The sequence below is a fragment of the Stenella coeruleoalba genome (assembly GCF_951394435.1).
Source record: "Stenella coeruleoalba genome assembly, chromosome: 17".
In the NCBI taxonomy this organism is placed as follows: domain Eukaryota; kingdom Metazoa; phylum Chordata; class Mammalia; order Artiodactyla; family Delphinidae; genus Stenella; species Stenella coeruleoalba.
This window is the reverse complement of record NC_137163.1, coordinates 74,622,843-74,646,297: the sequence shown is the minus strand read 5'-3', so window position 1 is coordinate 74,646,297 and position 23,455 is coordinate 74,622,843. Positions and strand designations below refer to the sequence as shown.

General features: G+C 40.0%; 1 protein-coding gene across 2 annotated transcripts in view; it reads left to right on the top strand.

Annotated features, from left to right (window-relative positions):
* Window positions 1-23,455, top strand: part of SDCBP (syndecan binding protein) — a 39,368-nt gene that overhangs the window by 12,559 nt on the left and 3,354 nt on the right. The window contains exons 4-8 of one of the 2 annotated variants that reach the window (XM_079902361.1): window positions 11,460-11,525; window positions 15,976-16,054; window positions 17,171-17,280; window positions 20,046-20,204; window positions 21,947-22,122. In XM_079902361.1, coding sequence (XP_079758487.1) covers window positions 11,460-11,525; window positions 15,976-16,054; window positions 17,171-17,280; window positions 20,046-20,204; window positions 21,947-22,122 — 590 coding nt within the window. Of the gene's footprint in view, window positions 1-11,459; window positions 11,526-15,975; window positions 16,055-17,170; window positions 17,281-20,042; window positions 20,205-21,946; window positions 22,123-23,455 lie in introns of both variants that reach the window. The other variant, XM_079902360.1, reaches the window with a different exon arrangement.

The following is a 23,455-nucleotide window of genomic DNA, read 5'->3' as shown; positions in this document are numbered from 1 at the left end:
AAGAATTTTGCTATTACAGTTGGTGTTTCAGTGAATAAAATGTTACATTTGTTGCTTTTTGTGTGTAGGTATATTTATAGACTAAAACCTGAAGTGGTATTGCTGGGTTGGAGGGTATCTGCATGTACAATTTTCGTAGATATTGCAAACTTACTCTTTGTGGAAATTATACTACTTTACACTTTTACCAGTAATGTATGAGTGTTTCTCAGAGCCTCATTATCAGAGTGTTGTTCAGCTTTGGATTTTTGCCAGTTCAGTAGGTGGGAAATGGAATCTTATGGGTAAAAAGAAGTTGTACTTAGAGTAGACTTCATATGACCATAATTCTCAATTGCTTATCATCATAGTCTCCTGGGATATTTATTAAAAGAATAATTCCTACGTCCTTCCATGAAATCTGTGTCAGCTTGGTAAAGTATTTTTAACTAGTGCCCAAATAATTCTGATCTGGTGGTGAGCCAAGTTTGAGAAACACTGCCATGAAGACTGTTTAGGACTTTATCACAGTGTGTTGCTTGACACCGTATGTGAATCGTCTGGAATGCTTATGAATCCACAGTGTGCTAGAAAACATGATCATTACTATTTATCATCTGGGTCCAGTGAATATTTTGTATAATTTAGGTCATTTTATGAATAACTTGCAGAAATGAAAATAAAGGCATAGGGAAACACGGTTTTACTAGAAACAGAATTTTAATAACAACTTGAACATAAGAAACCAAAAATTTTGTTCTAAGTTTTCCTGGTTTTGAAGGTATATATAGCTGAAACGGGCAACATCTTTGAGTGCAACTAATTGCTCATCAACTGTCCTCCATACAGTTGGGAGATATCCTTTTTATAAATATTGTTCCAGATTTCAGTTACATCTCTAATATATCTTAGCTTATCATTACTTTTAGGTTTTTTTCACGCACTTGGTTGTCAAAACACAATACTGGATTTTAGATTTCATACCCATCTCTCATAGGTTCTAACGTTACTGTTCAGTAATTTTTGTACTTGCGTTGTCAAAATGCAGTATTTTTGCAAACTTTCATGGTTCATGATTTTGCAGGGATGACCATCTAACTTACATTTGCAAAGAATTTTCATTTATGCTTTTATAAATACCAATTAGAATAGTCAGTGCAACAGATTTTTTAAAATTTCTCTACATTGCTGTTTTCATCTGGTCACCTTTGTTTAACTACCTGCCTTCATTTGGCTACTTACAAACCAAATCCAGTAAGTTTTGCTGTATAGATGTAAAAGGGGAAAGATGGTAAATATCCTTTTAAACAGGATCTAGGGACTTGTTTCAAAATATTGTACGATAAAGTGCTTTCTTCAGAATGACTAACTGAAAAATTGTATTTTTTTAATTAAGTATAGGCATATTGTTTACTCATTGATCTTTAAGTTTGAGGAATTTCAATTAAGATATCTTCATCTGAAAACTCAGTCTGAGGTTTGCTTTTGATCAATTCCCTCATTATCATAAAAGTCTAGAGTACAGCTATTTGTTTCTTTGTATTCATTTCTGATTTGTCTAATGTCTTCCTCCAGTTTATTCACTGTGCCATCATGGGTGAAAAATGAAAAATCCCATATTTTCTACTGTGTTCAAAGAATACAGTTTAAAAACAAGGCTACAAAGATGGTGTCTCCAGACTTCATACATTTTTGGAAGAGGATGCAGTACTTTGGGCAACACATACTGAAGGATGACATAATGTATTCCTAGAATGAATAAGAATGATTCTACTTTTTGTTGCTATTGTCATTTTAGTTTTTTCTTTAGCATACTTGGGAATAACGGATGAATAATGATTAAGTAATTCCTAGATACAGTAGCAAAACTGTTTCAAGATATGGGAAAAATAAGTTCACTAAGATTCCATAACGCATCTTAGATTTATAAAGGAGTCCAGTTGAACCCTTGTGATATCTGTAAGGTAGGGTGATTTTACTCTATTTAAAGATTTTTTTTTTCCAGTTCATCCCTCCCTCCCTTTCTTTTGTCTAAGAAAGAATAAAAGTCGTGAAATAGAACTTCTGAAAAAAGAAACTCAGAATTTAAAATTGTGTCCATTGGACGCTGATGGTATACAGAGGGTTAAAGGGCAGATTTCTGGAACTCTACTCCAGACTTACTCTTTTAGTTTCTGGGGCCAGGACTCAAGAATCTGTGTTATTAACAAGATTTCCAGGTTATCCTTATGGACTTGAAGACACGATGTTTTAGGACCTTAAGAAGGTTTTTACTTCACTACCATATGGAAGTACTTTAGATTACTTCTCTGATAGAGCATTTCAATTGTTTCCTGTGCTGTGAGGTGATAATCTCACTGTGGTTTTGATTTGCATTTCCCTGATGATGTTGAACACCATTGCATGTATCTGTTGACCATCTGTATGTCTTCTTTGGGAAAATGTCTGTTCAGATCCTCTGCCCTTTTTTTAATTGTATTTTTTATTTTATTTTTTTCGTTGTGGAGTTATATGAGTTCCTTTTTTAGCTTGGCTGTTAATCTTTATCAGATGCATGATTTGCAAATATTTTCTACCATTTGGTAGGTTGCCTTTTCAACTGATTGTTTCCTTTGCTGTACAGAACCTTTTTAGTTTGATGTAGTACCACTTGTTTATTTTTCTTCTGTTGCCTTTGCTTTTGGTGTTAAATCCAAATAGTCATCACCAAGACTAATGTCAAGTGGCTCATTGCCAATGTTTCCTTCTAGAAATTTTATGGTTTCAGGTCTTAGGTTCAAGTTTTAATACATTTTGAGTTGATATTTGTGTATGGTGTAAGATAGGGGTCAGATTTCATTCTTTTCCATGTGGTTGTCCAGTTTTCCCATTTACTGAAGAGAATGTACTTCTCCCATTGTATATTTTTGACACCTTTCTCACAAATTAATTGACCATACATGGCATGGGTTTGTTTTGGGGCTCTTTATTCTCTTCTGTTGGTCTATGTGTGTGTTTTTATGCAGTATCATACTGTTTCAGTTACTATAGCTCTGTAATATAGTTCGAAGTGAAAGTGTCATGCTTCTAGCTTTGTTTTTTCCCTCAAGTTTGCTTTGACTATTGGGGTTTTCTATGATTGCATACAAATTTTAGGGTCGTTTATTTTCTTTCTTTTAAAAATGCCATTGGAACTTTGACAGAGATTGCATTAAATCTTTAGATTACTTTGGATAGTATGGACATTTTAACAATATTAATTCCTCCAGCCCAGGAGCATGGAATATCTTTCCAGTTATTTGTGTTGTCTCTCATTTCTTTCATCAGTGTGCTGTAGTTTCACTGTACAGGTCTTTCACCTCCTTATTTAAATTTATTTCTCTGATGCAGTTGTAAATGGGATTGTTTTCTTAATTTCTGTTTCTGGTAGTTAATTGCTAGTGTATAGAAAGGCAACAGATTTTTGTGTATTGGTTTTGTATCTTCCAGCTTTCCTGAATTTATTAGGTCTAACAGTTTTTTGGTGATTCTTTCAGCTTTTCTACGTATTAGTAACATTTCACCTGCAAATACTGACAGTTTTACTTATTCCTTTCCAATTTGGGTGCCTTTTATTTCTTTCTCTTGCCTAGTTGCTCTGGCTTGGACTTCCAAGAGTATGTTGAATAAAAGTGGCAAGGTGGGCATCCTTGTGACTACATTTTTACATCCCCCACCCCCGTTTATACTTTTGATGTCACAGTTTACATCCGTTTATGTGTTTCCCTTAACAAATGGTTGTAGTTAGTTGTGTTTTGTTTTGTCTTTTAACCTTTATTCCAGCTTTGTGATTAATCCACCATGTTTACAGCTTTAGGTTACTCTGAATTTTTTATATATTTACTTTTACCATTGGGATTGATACTTTTTTTTCCTGTTACTAATGAGCACCTTTTTCTTTCAACTTAAATCCCTATAAAATTTCTTATAAGGCTGGTCTAGCGGTGATGAACTCTGTTAGCTTTTGCTTGTCTGAGAAACTCTTTACCTTGCCTTCAAATCTGAAGGACAACTTTTCTGAGTGGAGTATTTTTTTGTTAAAGATTTAATTTATGTTTGGCTGTGTTGGGTCTTTGTTGCGGTACGTGGGCTTCTCCTTGCGGTGGCTTCTCTTGTTGCGGAGCACGGGCTCTAGGCGCGTGGGCTTCAGTAGTTGTGGCACGTGGGCTCAGTGGTTGTGGCTCGCGAGCTCTAGCGCGCAGGCTCGCTAGTTGCGGTGCGCGGGCTTAGTTCCTCTGCGGGATATGGGACCTTGCCGGACCGGGGCTCGAACCCGTGTCCCCTGCATTGGCAGGTGGATTCTTAACCACTGCGCCACCAGGGAAGCCCCTTGAGTGGAGTGTTCTTGGCGGCAGTTCTTTCTTTCAGCGCTTTGAGTTATATCCTGCCACTTCCTTCTGGCCTGCGGTGTCTGCTGAAAAGTCTGCTCAGAGTCTCTTGGGAGTTCTCTTGTACATAACAAGTTGTCTGTCTCCTGTCACTTTTTAAGATTCTCTCCTCGTTTTGATATTTTAATTATAATATGTATTGGTGTGGGTATCTTCATCTTTTTTGGAACTCCCTGAACTTCCTGGATCTAGATGTCTGTTTCCTTCCCAAAATTAGGGAAATCTTCAGCCATTGTTTCTTCTTTCTTATGTGAAGGAAACTTTCTTCACGTAAGTTTTCTGCCTCTTTCTCTCCTTTCCTTCAGGGAACCTTACGATGCAAATGTTGGTTAGCATGTTGTCTCATACCTCTCTTAAGCTATCTTCATTCTTTTTTCTTTTTGCTGCTCTGATCAGATGAGTTACACTGCCCTGTCTTCTGCTTTGTTTCTTCCTTTCTTCAGATTCATTTCTTCCTTTATTCTGCTTTGTCTAGTCTGCTGTTGAACTCCTCTGTTGTGTTTTTTAGTTAAGTTATTGTATTTTTAGGCCTTATGATTTCTACTGGACGCCTTCTTAGATTTTCAGTATCTTCTGAAATTCTTTGTTCATCCATCGTTCTTCCGAGCTTGGTGAGCATCTTTATGACGGTAATTTAAACCTCTTTATCAGGTAAATCACTTTCATTAAGGTCTTTTTTTTACAGAGCTTTTATCTTGGTCTTTCGTTTGGGTCATATTCTTCTGTTTCTTCGTTTTCCTTGACTCTGTTTAGATAAAACAGCCACCTCTCCTAGTCTTAAACGACTGGCCTCATAGATGAGCCTTCTCCTTCGCCCCTGCACCAGCTCTTGGTTGTGTCTCATAACCATTCAGCTTTCCCAGCAGCCTGCTTTATTGCTTTTGGCTCCCAGTAGCTGAGGGTGTGTCAGGTCTGTCACTGGCCCAACGGGGAGGATTGCGGTCAGCCCCTAGATTCAGGCCGTTGGGAAGCCACGCTCTCAGACAGCAGTTTTAAAAGTGTGCGAATTTACCTGTTTCAGGGGCAGATTGGGAAATAGGCATTTCTGTCTGCTCCCTCTGCACTGAGCCCTGGTAGGACTGCCAGTTGACTGTGGCCTGTTTGCTACAGTCCTGCTGAACTGGTGGCCGCCAGGGCCAGGGATGTCCCCTGTGGGCGGCAGACGTGTACACTGGCACTAGGTCCTTGCTCAGAGACGCTGGCTGCCTCGGGTGGGACAGAGAGAGGGAGAGTGCACAGATGGTACCTGCTGGCCCTCCCAGTTTCTGGAGAGAATTATAGCCCCTGGGTGTGTGTTTAATTACAAGCCTGCTTGCTCTACAGGCCCCAGCTTTGAAGATAAGGTAATCGACCTCTTTTACGGGGAGTCTGGGGTGCAGTTCAGTCTGCTGTCTTTACACTGTGCCCTGGAGGAGAACCTGTTAAGAACTGTTTTCTCGTAGGCCAGCTGGTGGGGCACCAACTTGTATGGGTTCCGCAGTTAGACCATCACTGGGCCGCACCTTTGGGCCGACAGAGCCAGATGATGGTGCCGTTGTCCTCTCCACAGATGCAGCGCACTGTTGGCTTGGTGGTGGTGGAGGGGACTCAGGTAGGGTCTTCCTCACACCTGAAGCTGCCTTCGGGGTGAGCCTGTCATACAGGTCCAGCCCCTTCCATGCAGCCGTCAGTAGGAGCGCTGTAGTCCTGGGGGACCTGTGAATGTACGCCCTGCTGGCAGCCGGAGCCAGGCGATCAGGGGTTGTCCCCTGGGCGGCGGCTACAAAAACCGGAGCACCAGACGTGTTGCGCCGTGTTTTTTTTTTTTAAGATCAGTGGTTCTGCAGTCCTGAATTTTCACCATCCCAAGATTTTTTAAAACCAACTCCGGCTAAACAAGCTGACAAACATTGTTTTACCTTGAACGATCACACCATTTTGAAAAGGGGAGGCCAGTTGTAGTGGGTGGTTTGAGAGAAGGAATGAGTCAGTCGCCCAGAAAATGATACGTGCTGCCATTTAGGTGACATTAACGGGACATCTTCACGAGCATGTTTCCTACTTTGTTGATCAGAGCCTTGCTGCTAGAAAGCAAGTTAACTGGGTGTTCCAAAATATCACAGACAGTGTCTGAATTTCGGAGTTCTTTGGTCTGTGCACATACTTAAGGACTGAGGAGGTTACCCTGACATTGCCCTGAGGAGGTAGAGGGTCAGATGGAAAACTTGATACTGAGGCAGAATTAGTCAAATTTTTTGTCTTCAGTTGCTCTGGAAGAACCCTGAAACTGTTCGAAGCACTGAGAAATCTCTTCGTAGTAATTGATTTGGGGGGTTATTTTCTAAAGGCCTGCACCACGGTGTGCAGAGGCGTTCAGTGAGGCGTGAGATGCAAGGAGGTTGCCGGAAGCATAGAGTGGCCCAGGCCTGGGTTTAGGGGTCAGTGAAGAGCACCAGTTCTTCCCAGGAATTAGACCAATGAAACAAAGTTGTTACTTTGTCAGGAATGTTGTGAGCAGACCATTAGAGTACATGGCAAAGGTGTGGTGCCTACTGATCTCAGGAGCAGTGAGAGCTGTAAGCTCTCCCTTCTCACTGATTGCTCCGTCGGCTGAAGAGAAGGCCTGCAAAGAGATTTTGTCTTTAGTTGGTACAGTCATAGTGTTTGATAGAGTTTTAAGTGAGAGTAAAATGGGAATTCTCACACTGATGTAATGGAATTATTTTCAGAGTTCTCTTAAATCTCATTATTGATCATTCTGAAATTCCAAACGTAATTGAAAGGATTTCAAGAGTAGCCTTGTGGTTCTTCAAAAAGGGCTAAGTATTTTTTTTTAATATTTATTTATTTATTTGGTTGCACTGGGTCTTAGTTGTGGCAGGCAGGCTCCCCAGTTGCGGCTCATGGGCTCCTTAGCTGTGGCATGCGGTCTTCCCAATTGTGGCATGTGAACTCTTAGTTGTGGCGTGCATGTGGGATCTAGTTCCCCGACCAGGGATTGAACCCGGGCCTCCTGCATAGGGAGCGTGGAGTCTTATCCACTACGCCACCAGGGAAGTCCCCAGGGCTAAGTATTTTTGACACTTAGCTTTAGGTCAAAGGTTTAAATATACCATACAAGTGAGTTAATAGAGTCCTTCAAAAAAAATAATACAAACATTTATTATTTTCCTGGAACGCTTTTAACAGTGTTGTTCGAAGTAGTAGGTTTGTTGGGAGTTCCCTGGTGGCTTCGTGGTTAGGATCCCAGGCTTTCATGGCCCTGGCCTGGATTTAATCCCTGTTCTGGGAACTGAGACCCCATAAGCTGCTCGATGTGGCAAAAACAAAACAAAGCAAAAAAACCCAAAAAACAAAAAAACCAAACCCAACAAAGTAGTAGACTTGCAAGGTGAGACAATTAGAACTTTCCAGTAAGTTTTAACCATATCTTGTTTACTGTAATTTTGATACTATTGGCTAAAATATTTGATAAACAGTTGTTTCCTGTCAGGATAAGGTATTGTGTTAGATAAGTAAAAAATTAAATGTGGGCCTTGATCTCAAGTAGCGGAGTTAAACATAAACCAGCTGTGATGAGAGGCAGAGTGAAACTGCTGAACTGAGAAACAAATGATGTCTGACTGAAGTCATCAAAGGTGACCTCACAGAAGTCACCTTGACTAAGATGTTGATAGAAAAGTCCTGGGAGAATATTCCAGGAAGAAGACAAAGCTTTTATAAAGATGTGGAGACACAGAAACACTTGACCTGGGTAGGAAATGGCAAGTCATTTGTGGCTGGAATGTTGTAATGTTTGGAAAGAAACTGGATGAAACGAGACCAAGAAATAGTTTGAAGTAAAAACATTAAGGAATCCTTTGTATTTTAGAAGAGTGGTGAGATTTAATTAAGGTCAACATACTTAAAATGAACAAACTAAATTTTTAAAAAAGTGTAAGTTGGGGTGATATTTGTTTTTAAAAAAATTCTGGAAAGCCCATTTCTTTTCTTGGCCTGAGTGTGTGGGTATGAGTGACCTCAGAGTTGTTGAGACAACTTCAGTTAATATTAGTTTGAAGAAAAGCTGCTGTGGGGAAAAAAATGGAGAAAACTACTCGGTGAGTTTTGAAATGAGCCACTCGTCCATTTCATTTTTCATGAGGAAAAATGGGATCTTGTAGGTGACCAGTGGCAGAACCAAACATGGAAATAGCACCTGGATTACTGGTCAACATTAGTTACAGTGAATTTAAAATGATTGTGTTTATGATGTCGATAAAATGGTTGAAAGTTTAAATAAAATGTGTTTAAGGAGAAAGCTTCTAGGGAAGTGATCTTTTGAGACACAAAAGGTACTTCATTTTGTTTCCCCGGATTAACAGAGTTAAGCCATGTTTGATTGTGCTTTCTCAAGAATTTGCATTTTATCCACAAACCTAGGCCCCGTTTTCCTCTTCAAAACTGTATCAGGCTACTGCTATTCAGCATTTTATTGGAGGTTCTACCCCAGGGCAATTAGGCAAGAAAAAGAAAGAACATGGGCAGAGGATTTAAATAGACATTTCTCCAAAGAAGATATAAAATAGCTACTAGGCACATGAAAGATGCTCAACGTTATTAGTCATTAGGGAAATTCAGATCAAAACTACGATGAGATGCTGCTTCACGTGCAGCAGGATTGCTGTAATAAACAGCAGACGATAGCGGGCACGTGCTGTACCGTCTTACGTAAGGGCCTTGAGCCTTCACAGGCTGTACGTGTGCGGGCGTGGGCAGCGGGGCTCTTAGAACCAGTCCCCGCAGATGCCGAGGGACAACCGCACTGGCCAAGATAGAGAGAAACTGGAACCCTCTCATGCGCCGGTGGGAATGTAAAGTGGTGCAGTCACTTCAGAAACCAGTTCAGTTCCTCAAAAAGTTAGAGGATGCCCATATAAGCTGGCAGTTTTACTCTTAGCTGTATACCAAGACAGGTAAGCATTGTGTTTACACACAGATTTGGATATAAATGCTCATTAGCATTATTAGCAGCATCGTTCGTAAGTCAGAAAGTGTAAAGCCACCCAAAATGTCATCGACTGCTACCCAGAAGTGTCATGTCCATACAATGGAATATTGTTCAGCCATTAAAAAGGAGTGAAGTACTCGTACTTGCTACAGCATGAATGGACTTTGGAAGCATTATACTAAGTGAAAGAAACTAGACACAAAAGGCCACATGTCCTGTGATTCCAAGTTAAATGTCCAGAACAGGCAAATCGAGAGGCAGAAAGTAGACTCATACTTGCTGGGAGCTGGAGGGACGGGAGAATGGGTGGGCCTGGGGCTTCTTTCTGGGGTGATGGAAATGTTATATTAGATGATAGGGACGGTTGCACAACTCAGAATGTACTAAAAACAGTCAAATTGTATACTTTAAAAGAGTGAATTTTGTGGTATGTGAAGTGTATCAATTTAAAAAAGAACTGTCATTTAGTATCCAACTAGGAGACAGAAACCATATAGTAATTTGAACAGTGAAAGTTTAGTGTACAGAATTTTTAACGATACCATGATTGAAGAAACAGGGATTGGCCAGTCAGAAGTAAAGAGAACTTTAAAGAACACAGGAAGAGCACATTTACTAAGTGTCTGCTCACCCCAGGGCTGAGATAGAGTGCCCCAGGATGAGCTGTCCTCTTCCTGTATCGGGATCCAGGCTTTGTTGGAGAGAGTGCAGCCGTCACTCAATGGACGGTGAAGTTGCTGAGATACCAGACTTCCTGGATAAGTCTCCCTTTGGGGTGCTGCACCTTGGAACTCGCTGCAAGCCACAGGAAGGGGGTGCTAGGGAAAGCTACTCATGAGATGAGGGATGCCTGGCTGGTGACACCATTGCTGGGAACGTGCTCGACAGAGTATTGGGGACGGTTGGCTGCTGTGCACTGCGGGAGCTGGGTGCTTAGGCTGCTCCAAGCTGGCGCCTGGCTGGAGCCATACACTGGAACTTAGAAAGGAAAAAACCCTTTCTCCTGCGGTGTGCCTCCAGCTTCCTCTGCTGACAGAGCTCAGCATCTTGCCACCTGGCAGAAGAGCAGATAATTAGAGGGCCCATCTCCATTTCCACAGAGCAGCCAATTATGGGTGGATTTTGATTGGCAGGTAATAAATTGATATGTCAAACCCTGTACCAATTTAGAATATATTCTGATTTGTTGGGTTTAAAGGAAGTGTTCATCTCAAAACAGCTAAACAAAATTTTGGAGTGTATATCCCTGTAATTCTTTTAGAGAATTGTGTTTTAAATTACTACAAAAAGCAATTCATGGTCACTAAAAATCGTTGAATATAGGAATGTTTAAAATATAAAAATGTCCCTCTTATCCCTCAGTCCCTTACCATCTATTTCATTCATTTCTCTTAAAGATAGAACTCTTGATAACAGTTGGTGTATATTGTTCTTTTACATATACATATTTATGTAATATGTGTATATATATATTTTCCTAATAATAGAGGTTTTATACATAGGTAACACGTATGAGCTGTTGTAGACTTTTGTTAGAAGGATGTAATAATACTGGCTCAGTTGCCAAGCCCTTGTGTAAGCTAGATGAGTCACATAATCGTTCTTTGATTTTTTTTTTTTTGGGGGGGTACGCGGGCCTCTCACCGCTGCGGCCTCTCCCGTTGCGGAGCACAGGCTCCGGACGCGCAGGCTCAGCGGCCATGGCTCACGGGCGCAGCCGCTCCGCGGCACGCGGGATCTTCCCGGACCGGGGCACGAACCCGTGTCCCCTGCATCGGCAGGCAGACTCCCAAACACTGCGCCACCAGGGAAGCCCCTCTTTGACTTTCTAAACTTCAGAAATCAAGGGGCTTTTTACTAAGGGACGTTTAAGATCTGTAATGGATGTAGTTTGATCACAGAAGGGAGGGAGAGGTAGTTTGGCAACCATTCATCAGCCAGCAGTTTTTAGTATAGCTGCACGCTCATATTTTCCCATGTGTTTTGCAAATTAAATGTCTCTTGTGTTAAACATTTATACACGTTTATGTGTATGTTGCTGGCTGCATGTACTGTTGAAATTTCAATAAAATCTGAATCGTAGAAATTTTTTATTTTTTCTTTAGGAAAATCCTGCAAAAATGTCTCTGTACCCATCCCTTGAAGACCTGAAGGTAGACAAGGTGATTCAGGTATGTTTAAGTCCTTTAAGTACTTTTTTTTCCCCGTGTACTCTGCCATACGTTCTGGTTATAGGTGAAGTGAAGTAAGAAACTTAAATAGTAGATGTATTTGTCCGTTTTAACACTTTATAAACTTCAATTTTTTCTAAAGTTTTTCTAACTAAAAAGTTAGAAAAGCTAGAGATTCTTCTTCATTTCACTGTGGATTAATGGGTACAGGTTATTATTTCTTTGAAACGGGACTTAAACTCTTCAAAGATAGCTTGGTTTTATAACTAAGGTTTAAATTAAATACATTTTTTTTTTTCTCTTGTTGTGGTACGCGGGCCTCTCACTGTTGCGGCCTCTCCCGTTGCGGAGCGCAGGCCCAGCAGCCATGGCTCACGGGCCCAGCCACTCTGCGGCATGTGGAATCTTCCCAGACCGGGGCACGAACCCGTGTCCCCTGCATCGGCAGGCGGACTCTCAACCACTGTGCCGCCAGGGAAGCCCTAAATTAAATACATTTTTAAGTTGGTAAAATATACTCCAACTTCTTAGACGTTCATTGTCTTGTTTAAAATTCGTACGTTCTTTTGGGTTTTCAGGTATGACAAGTCTTTAACATAATTGTCTTCTCTGAAGTTAAAAATCATAGAAATAGGGAGGTACATGCTGCTTTAGGAAGAGTAGTAGTGTAAATGCACAATGAAAGTGTAGTGATTTGTTTCTTTTTAAATGTAAGCAGCAGACAGTTTACTTGTTCCTGCTCTAAGTGGCTGTGTTAGTACAGTTTTTCTAATTGCATTAAGTCAGAAATTTTTGTATTCCTTTATGTAAGTATTAGTTTTGAAGGTAGATGCTTCTGCTTAAGAAGAAAGTTTGCGATTGGGATCAATTCTTGCAGTTCTGTAAATTTCTATTCTTTTTAACTAGAGATAATTGTATTTAATGAACCCATCGTGTTTCCAGTTTACTTTCAACTTGTTCTCTCAAAGTCAGAATTTTTCAGCTGTCATTTGTTCTTCTAATTTGACAAGACAGATTGAGCTCCCTGTTATACTTCTTTATTGCTGAAATCTTTTTGATATGATAAATGTGATGAAATTCTTTCATTTTGAGTTGTTTTAGTACTTCAAAGCTTCTTCCCCTAAAGATCATTTTACTTGAGGTCTTGACCTCAGTTTACTCTAAATGAGATTTACTGCTTAACAATTATTTAATGAACAGAAAAACGTTTATTAGAAACTTGTGAGAAGAATACAAGAATACAAGTGTTTTTTAGGCAAATTGTTGGCCCTTTTAGGGTGAAAAAAACCCCAGCAAAAATAGTGACAAATGTGTAGCTGAAATTGTTCGCCGTGTAGCAGTGATTGGATAAAAATGGGGGGGTCACGGCCACTTGCTTTCCATCATGGCGCCCCTGCGGATGTTGATGGGTGGTTTGTAAAATCGCTGACATCCGTTCAGCTGCAAAGGCTTTGGTGCCGGACCGTTTTAAGTGGACTGTTCGGTCATCTGAAATCTCTTTTTTTCTTTGGTATTTTGTCATTGTTTTTCTCATGGTTTTTATTTCCACGAAGTTCATCTGAACAGGCACTTTCTTTTTAAAAAGCTTTTATTTGAAATATTTACCCTTCAAGAATAACACTTAAGCCATTAATGTGATATCAGGGCACTAAGTGATAGGATTTGCAGATGGGTCTGAGAAAATGACTCATTTCCTTTTCGTGCTTTTTTTTTTTTTAGTTTTGATGGAATTGAACTTTAAATTAACCATAGTAGACTTTGAGCAGAGGTTTTTTATTTTGAGAGCAGCGGAAAGAGAAGGAAACAGTTGATACTGGCAAATGTTGGATTGGAAGATAAAGAGGGCTGTAGTCTACGTCAGGCTGACCTCTTGAAGGAGAGGCAAATCATATGGGTATTTCCATTAGAAGACTTTTTATGTCCTGAGCAGAAAGCTGGCTGCCTGGAGATATAACAGCAAGTAAGGAGGGGGGACAGATGGTTCTTAAATTCTCACTGGATTTTAAAAGATTCCTAACCCAGCCACTGCAGTCTGGGGCTGGTTTTATTTTTTGTCTTCATTTTCTATGGTAGGTGATACTTGGGCTTTTGTTTTTGAGATGCCTCTGTAAAGGTGGTGGTCATTTTCTCCTCTCCTGGCCTTTTATACCACGGCAAAACTAAATTGCAGCATTTTGTAAACTGTCTTACAATCAACGTTAGACTTGTGGCTTTCAGTATCATACAGTCCCTGAACCTCCCTGTCCCCTGTGAGTCTTTGAGAAGAACCTGTGGTTGCCACACCTGTGCAGAATAAGCTGGTAAGAAACCGTGATTTCGTCCGTTTCCTGTCACAGTGAGCAGAGATCGACACTGGTGGCTCCATGAGCGTGGTGTCTCCACATGCTTTCTGTAGTGGCGGAAACAACACGCTCTGGCATAACTGTGCGCTCCGTGGGACACCCCCTGCCTCCAGACGCCATCCCCCTCCCACCCTTTTATTGAAAAAATAGTTTGAGATTTCAAGTATGTGTGAAATGCTGTGCTACATTTAATGGCTTATAGTCCTTAAGCCCTTATTGTACCATCTTTCTTTTGTTTTTACTACAGAATATATAGTAAGTAAATACATAACTTTGTTTGCAGAGAGCTTTTTATATATGTTCTTCAGTATTCCTTGGATGAGAACAATAGCAGTGAATGAAAGAACAGAAAATAATAGATCAGTGTAAAAAAGATCAACTTTTTAAAATTAGTAAATTCTGTTTTTTCAGAGCAGTTTTTAGGTTCACAGCAAAATTAAATGGAAGGTAGTTTCCATGCCAGTGACCCCTCCCATGCACCTCCCCCCGACTCCACCTACACAGTGCATACAGTGCCCGCCTTCCCCACTGCCAGCATCCTCCCCAGCACGGTGTATTTGTTACCGTTGATTAACCTGCCCTGACACAGTACTGCCACCCCAAGTCCAGAGTTACACTTGACGTCCACTCTTGAGGTTGTTCGCTCTGTTGGTTTGGACAGATGTGTGGTCACATATGGCCACTGTTGTAGTGTCGTGTAGAATATTTTCACTGCCCTCACCGTCCTCTGTGCTGTCCATTCCCCCCTCCTTTTCCAGAATGTCCTATAGTTGGAGCCTTTTCTGATTGGTGTCTTTTGCTTAGTGATGTGCATTTAAGATTCCTCCATGTCTTTCCATGGCAAGCTCATTTCTTTTTAGTGCTGAACAGTATTTTTTTTCTTAGAGATTAGCCAAGAAGCAGTCCACTGGCCACTAGCTCCTTTTAGCTGATAGTTGGTGAAAGAATTTTCATAATTCAGCATACTTTGAGTCTCTGGATATGTTTAAAATTATAAAGATTTTCATGCTGCATTTTATTTGTTTAGATTGTGACAGATTATGAAACAGTAAATATTAAAGAATGACCCAATAACAAGCATATCAGAACATTTACAATCCAGAGAGTGAGGTACCTTCAGTGGTTTTGTAGACTTTCCTTATTTAATTAAGCTTCTCTCTCTCTAAGCATCTTTGGGACTACTCTTAGCATTAATTTCAGTGCTAGGTTGATATGTAGGTATAAACTTCATTACCTAATCGACATATTTCTGACTAAGTAAAAAATGATATTAGAGATGGATCTTACAACTTACTGCCAACCAGTGACATGTCTCTATTTTAGAAAGTCAGATGTATCTGTAAAGGAAAAACGAGTTCCTTCAGTGGAATACTTAAAACGACACAGGCTGCAAAGGCAGCCCTGGGAGGAGTTCCTGGCATGCTTGCGCATGAGTCGTACTGATCAAGTGTGTGCGCACTGCACTGTCAAAGTTTCTGCAAGCTTGACAGTTACAAGTTACATTACTTTACCGTCATTTTTATGTCAGTGATACAGTATGTGTTTTGCATAGTTTGTATTATTTATGTATTTAGTATAACATAACCCTTTCTCATACTTGCTAAAATGTAGATAAAGGTTATTTCAGTGGGATATGCTAAAATGGCGAAATAAATATAAGTAACTTAATAAATATTTAAATTTTCAGGTGTTTTTCTGATATATGACGTTTTATATAAATACGGTGAAGCTTTTTTCACATGTAAATAAGATACTTAGACTAATTAGCAAAAGAATAACGAAAACGTAATGTGTGTAACCTTCATTTTATAATGCATTTTGAAAATATTAATTTGCAGTAGCACTGTGAAATATTGATTATATTTAGAATGGTGCTAAGTCACGTTTTATACGACAGTGTTAAATATTTATAACATGAAATACATTTTTGATTTGTGGATTTTCTTTGAAAAATATATTGCTGAAAGTGTTTGGAATTAAAATTTCTTGAATAAAACTAAAGTGTTTTAGTTTGTTTTTGGAATTACTGGATTTAACTTATAAATTATATAACAAGTTTAAGTATCTGTATAGCATTGGTGTTAGAATTTTCTTCTTTTCTTTTTCAGGCTCAAGCTGCCTTTTCTGCAAACCCTGCCAATCCAGCGATTCTATCTGAAGCTTCTGCTCCCGTCTCTCAAGATGGAAGTAGGTTTATACTTCGGGTTCATTCTCCTTGAACACAGATACTTGTTAAGCCTTCTTTTGCTGAAATAGGGAATCCAAGATTCTTTTTTTTTTTTTTTTTAACATATACAGCATGAAATGGTGGTTAAAGCTCTAATAGTAAGAAGAAAAAAAATGTTCATTTCAAAAAATAACCCTTTAATCAAGAAGGTGAACTGTGAATATGAAGGTGTGTTTTATGACTTAATGAAAATTAAGTTAAATGGAACTCGCTGGCTGAACTGTCCTCTCTTTGCAGGGCTTGGGGGTTGGTAGAGTTGAAATTTCCAGGTGCTTCCTTCTGAGGGAACTTCCCAAATCCTGGAATCTCTCCCCGGGTTTCATATCCTCCTTCCTGGTCCCTTTTCCTTCTAAGTTCATAGGGATTCAGGACAGAACCCTTAAGTAACATGACTTAAGATACAAAAGGAGTGTTCAATGGGTTTTTATGGCCTGTCATCTTAGAACATTGTTTCTTTTAGAAAATTCATTTTAAGTCACAAAGCATGTCAAAAAGAGCTTTTGGAAATAGTACCTGACTTTGCTACTCGGTTAAATACTGTCAGTATTTAAATGTACTGTTTCCAAGATTTCATTGGTATGTGCTTTTCACATTCCTAAAACGATACGACACTAAATAAATTTACAAGCTTTCAGTTTTTTTGTAGTTCAGAAGAATCATTTCATAGCTGTGTTTACTGAATGAATTTAAAAGGTAGCTGACTGGACAGTGTACATTTTGGTCCGTTGTTCTTAAGTGGAGAATCAGTGGTATGTTTACAAAATTCCTAATCAAATAGGTTTAAGAAAAAGGCAAGGCAAGGTAATTTGGAAAAATTATTTCTACTCTTGAATATTGTGAAATCTGAGGTTTCAGTTCAAATGTCTTATTTTACTTTCATCTTTAACTTTTTCTGTATTTTCCATTTCTACTTGTCATTACAGAGAGAGTGGGATTTTCCAAATTGCTAATTTAAATCCATCTTAGATTTTATAAGTTAAATGTAATTTTTTAACACAAGTAAAAGTCCATAATAACAACAGTTTTTGAGTATTCTATCAATGTTTTTTCTTTATTCATTTATTCGTTTATATTAGATCTCTATCCTAAACTGTATCCGGAGCTCTCTCAGTACATGGGCCTGAGTTTAAATGAAGAAGAAATGCGTGCAAATATGGCCGTGGTCCCTGGAGCACCAAGTCAGGGGGTATGTATAGTGTGATGTTGAATTATGTGAAATCATACTTTACACGTAGATATAAGCTGACTCGTCTCTGTGGCTAACTCACAAATGTATAACTTTAGCATTGACCTCAGGGATTTTAGATTGCCTTCTAGATATCGCTTTTTATGTAGTCTACTTATGTGCTATGGCCGCTTTTCTAATTTATTAGGAGTTAAAGATTCAGATGCCTCTGACTGGTCCATTCTCCTTCATCTTCTGCATTTAGTCAGTTAAAGACCTAGTGATTCTGTTTCTACTGTGTTTCTTCTATTCATGTAATCCATTCCAGTCCTGGTATAACCCTATTTAGGGTTCCTGTACTTGTAACCTAGATTATTATAGTAGTCTCTGACTTTTCCTCTAGTAACTTCTTATATCAAACAGTACTAGGCTGCTGCTGGACTCGTCATTCTGAAATACAGGTCTGTCATACCTTCTTGTTGCTCATAATCTTCTAACGTTAAGTCTAAAGTTCCTTGTAATTAGACACCAAATTCTCGGCTTAAATATAGTGTATCTCAGTCTTTTGTTAAGATTATTGCGATAAGACCATAGTACTTTATAGCACTTGTCATAATTATAGGTAAATGCTTAACTTCATGAAGATAGGGTCCATGTCTGTGTTGTTGCCATGACCCCAGTGCTTAACACAGTACCTGGCTTTTATTTATTCACCAAATATTTATTAAAAACTTAAATGAGTCAGGACAGTTGGGACAATAGAAACCACACTAGATTTTTCAACAGAGATAACTTAAGAAATCACACAGGTTGAAGAATTTAAAAAAGCAAAAGTGGAACACAGATGTAATTGCAGAAGGTAGCTGCTTCTCCTAGGACTGGGGCGCTACACAGGGTGGAGGTTGGAATTATCAGAGCTGACAGGCATGGTGGAAGAGCCCCGTGACCTGGGCCTGAGGCGGGGACGCTGGCTGTGGGTACTGGTGCCTCTGACGGGTTGTACCAGGGAGGCTGGTCCTGGGAGTGTCAGTAAAATCTGGAGGACGGAATCAACTGCTGTCAGCAGCGTTAAGGGATAGACTGAGGCAGTGCTGCTAGCAGCAGGGGGCAGGCAGGAGGAGCGAGACACTTGCCCTCCTCCGCGTGTGCTGGGTGCTAACCAGAAACCCCCGGCAGAGGAGTGTGTCATTTGCATGGTCAGGCCCCAGCCGCACCAGCTGGGGTGGGTTCGGAGCTGACAGTAGCTTACACCTGGTGCTGCCTGCTCCTCTGGCCATTCAGGATCTCCACACGCTTCCTTATAGTTTCCCTTAAAAGATGCAGTTCTTCCTAAGATTGAGGTTCAGCAAATATTTTCTGTGAAGGGAACCATGGTAAGTATTTTAGGCTTTGCTAGCCACATATGTCAGTACAGACAGAGAACTCGAAAGCCTTCAGGCAGAAGTGAACTTGGCAGACCTGAGAGACAAGGCCTAGGTGATGGGCAGACAAGGCAGAACATGGTAGCAGATGGCATTGGAGGGGTTGGCATTGGAAGGGTAGTCAGGGCCAGGTGGCCTGCAGCCTCGTAGCTGCCCTTGGCAGGAGGGGGCAGAGGTCACGTGGTGTTGATCATGCGGTCTTCTTAGTGAGAATACTAGGCAAGTGCTTAACAAAACTTGGTGGAAAGAATGAAGATTTCTTTTCCAAAAGCAAGGCCGCTGCAAAGCTGCTCCTTTTTTTGTCCTATATTCCAGCGAAACGAAATAATTCATTTGCTTAAGTTTTTCTTTTTCTATCCTATTACCTAATTTTCCTGTGCTCTTATAGCTATAATCATTGACTTTTTGTAATTCTTCAAAAGTTACATTTTCTGGTATTGTGTTCTAATTTGTAGTATAGCTCTGTGTGTTACGCCGATAGACCATCAACTTTGGAATATGGTATCGTAATTACCATGAATTCTGAACGAAAAAATTTGCAGTCCGTGGTATGTGTGTAACTGAGGTTCCTCTTTCCCTATCATTGCTGCTCTGAGCATCACAGTTATTAGGTAGATCAGAGCTTTTTATGATAGATTCCAATTAAGAAGCCTTGGTAATAAGCTCTTCCCTCACTGTCTCTGGTAGAGGGTAAAGGGTCCACTTAAAACAATAAACTGATTTTGGTCAAGAAAACTTGAAAAAATGAGGAACTTGAAACAATGGTACCTGACAGGGTCCCTAGTATAGCTATTCCAGGGCTGTTTGGTGTGTCTGTTCAGTTGGTTAATCCGTAGATGTTTATCACTGGGGACGAGAAATACCATTTGACTGTCTTGTGTGTGCCAGCACTCGTATAACATGCACTTTTCATCCTCACAGTGGAGCTGTGAGCTAAGAAGTTTTCCCCTTTTATAGAAACTCTGAAAGCGTAAGTAGATTGTTGAAGATTGTTGAAGAAGGCCATATAAAAGAACCCTCTGGAAAATGCTGAGTGAATTTCAAAAGTATGATATGGCCTTTTTAACATTCAAGGATAATTTGGCTTGACGACAAGCCAAAGTACACATGCAATAGATGCCAGTGAATTCACGAGGCAGCAGAGAGAGTCTCTTGGAGACATAGATGTGGGAATAAGTTACCTGAAGAATTAGTTTAAAAAAAAAAGTCATTTTTGCAAAAAATCAAATTTTATCTGAAGGAAATAATTTTCAGATTACATTTTGGGAAACCACAACTGAATATATTCAAGTAACTTATCATTTTAGAGTTTTTCAGGGAGAATGTTTCTAAATATTGACAGGGTGTGTATGTTTCTGTCAGCAGTTGGTAGCAAGAGCTTCCAGCATGAACTATATGGTGGCTCCTGTAACTGGTAATGATACTGGAATCCGCAGAGCAGAAATTAAGCAAGGGATTCGGGAAGTCATTTTGTGTAAGGATCAAGATGGAAAAATCGGGCTCAGGCTTAAATCCATAGATAATGTGAGTATTTTGTACTGTTTATTTGAATTTGTCTATTATTAAGTGATCAACGTTAGAATAATTTAAAATGTAGGTGCTTTAGTTTTAATGGTGCTCTGTGATCGAGAGTATTTTAAATCCAACGTTCCACTTGGAGACGCCGCCCCGTTCTGAAGAGGCAGAGTTGGGACTTCCAGCATTACCGTGAATGAAATTTTTCTTTCTTTTTTGAGTCCTTTTCTTGGAATAAAGTTGACTAGTCTGCCTGTAAACATTAACAGTTTATACAAGTAGAATTCTGGCATTGAAATAGGGCAACACATGAGGAAGTTAAGGGAAGACTGACCAGTGAGAATCAGTGGTCTTATGATGTGTGTTTTTAAACTAAAAGATCATATAACTTGTTGTAATGTGGTCTTACAGGTCTGTTATTTCCATCCTTCAGTTTGGGTTTAATGAGGCATTTTCTAGGCAACAGTGACTTTCAAAAGTACTTTAGAGTTACTTTTGCCTCTCACCTTACCAGACTGAAGACATTAAACCCGGTTACTCTGAGGAAACATTCAGGAATGTTGAGGATGTGCTGAGTCTTCACCCCGATTTGTGGGTTTAGGCATTATGTATTGGATTCCTTTTCAGTCTTCTTAGCTCAGTGTGACCACCTTTGCACATAGAAAAGGATGGTGTGGCCCATGGCGGAAGGTGGCTGAGGGCATTGTGTTTGTCTTTGCACACTCGTGGCTTGTGCAAGACACGTGAGCTTGCTGCTCTGGGAAGCTCGGACTTCTCTGCTCTCCCTTCCTGTTCGGTGAATAGAGTACACTGCTGCCCCTTCCTCTGTCCTAAAAAAGGAGACCACACTCTTCACAGCCCGTCCCCCATAGCAGTTATCCTTGCAGTGGGTTTGTCCCCTTGGCAGCAGCTCGTTGGTCCAGCCACTGCTGGGTGCCGCCTAGTTTCAGCACTGCCCTAAAGTGTAGGACATGTGACATCATGTCTGACCCAGCTTAAGGCGGGAGAAAGGATCCAGCCTTATGAATGCTTTCGTATTGATGCTTTACCATGCTTCCTTTTCCTTCATGCTTACTTATTTATATTGTGCTCAGCATCTGAGATTGAGAGTTTACATAAGTAAAAACATCCCTGTGGGTCTAGTTCTCAGGTACTCGTACTTGAGTTTTCTGTATTTACTTCATAGGAGATTCTTTTAACTGGAATGGTATTGAATGTGCCCACCTTTTTAGGCTGTTAAATCTAATCGTAGTGATTATGCATAATTTAGCAAGTGGGCAAAGGAATTCTTCAGCTCAAAAGGTAGAGTTCTGACCTTAGACTATCATTTTTTAAACTGTAAGAGAAATCACACAACTTCTAACACTTTACTCCCTTTCCCCCTAAATAATGATCAGGTGCTAATACCTGTTTGGTATTTTATCAAACTCATAGAAGCTTACATTTATTACAGTAATCTGACTTTATTTTCCTTAGTCTTTTTATTCCAAGATGGGGGGGTGATGGAGGTTGGTCGGGTGGGTCATGATTTGAGGTAGAAATTACCACTGAGATCTCACTTTTTTACCTATTTCTTAGGGTACTGCCTTGATAAAATTTTCAGTTTCGTTCTTGGGGATAATGACACATACTTACTCATGTAATTTTTTTATTTTTAAATAGGGTAGATTCCTAACCAGTTGGTTCCTAATTTTCCAGCATTTTTAAACATGTAACAGCGGTAAATGACCGGTGATTTTCCTGTTCTCTAGGGTATATTTGTTCAGCTAGTCCAGGCCAATTCTCCGTCCTCGCTGGTTGGTCTGCGATTCGGGGACCAGGTGCTCCAGATCAACGGGGAGAACTGTGCTGGCTGGAGCTCCGACCGAGCACACAAGGTGCTCAAGCAGGCTTTTGGAGAGAAGATCACTATGACCATTCGTGACAGGTGAGCTGACTAAACAGTCCACGGGGACACTCAAGACTCGTTTTCCTTTTCTTGGGCTTTTAAGATTCTGTGAATGTAATATTTTGTTGCAGAAAATGATCAAATGTTTCTGATTAGCCTTCTACCCTTGCAGTTGTGCAGTGCAGATTTTTCTTACGTAGTTTGACTTTTTAAAAATAGCATTCTGGTTTAGCATACACTTTATTTCAGAGCTTATAGAAATCGGTCCTCTAAGAAGTCACTTTCCTTTCTTAATCTGTGTCTCTAGAAAATAGAAAAGAAGGATAGAAAGGTAACTAAGCAGGCGTCTCAGCCTTGCTTTCCGGTTTCCTGCTCAGGGTAGACACGTGGTGCAGGGCCCCTGCAGAACTCCACGGGGTCTGCAGGTTCAGGAAACCCAGTCTGGCCTTTTGGGTGGATGAGGCTCTAGTTGTCAGGTGGGAGGATGGACGCTTTCTTTAGCTTGTTTATTTATATTGGAAACATTCAGCACACGTCCTGCGGGCTTCCTTCCCGGCCACATGGGCGTTGAGGGTGGACCTGTATCACATTGTTAGCTTTAGGGGCTTTATTCGTCTTAAATTTGTTTTATCTACCTGTGTGTTTCCATATCACACATGGTAGGTGGTAAACATTTTGTAGAGGAATGCCACCTTTGCTTTATATCTAAGGAAAATTTCAAAAAGTAACTTGGACTAACACGAAGACATGACTGTTGTGAAGTTTATAACGTGCAGTTCGTATTTTGTCATGAAACCTGTGCAGTCACGTGGCAGCAGAGTTGCAGAGTGGGCAGGTGCAGCTGGCGGGCGGCCGGTGCACACAAGCACAGGGCCGTCTTAACCACCTTTTCTCCTAAGGGGCTGGGGAACTTCCGTCTCGCTGCTTCTGTGGTTCTTCTAAAACAGAGCAAAAATATCTTCTATAAAGTTTTCGAAATCAAGATGTGAGAAATATTTTAAAGGTTCTAAACAAAATAAGTATTTCCTAAGAAGTTAAAAAGATAAAAATTCATTTTTAAGACTGATTTTTGTTCAAACCTGTCTTCATGTTAAATTACAGCGAGTACTGTAATTTCAAGGGAAGAGCATATTGATAAACTCACGAAGGTTAAGTCTTTGATGCTTATAAGAAGGAAATCGTAAGGCAGGCAAACCGTCATGGAGAGAATTTCTTAAAAAGTCATCTTTTGCACTAAGATGTACAAAATCCGTGCCAGACATACTAAGTAGCTCTCATTGGAAACAGTGAGCTTATCGTGACAAAGTATCCAGTATGTCAGAATGGAAATCCATGAAAATGCTTACTTTGGAATTAAAGTTTTAATTGAAGC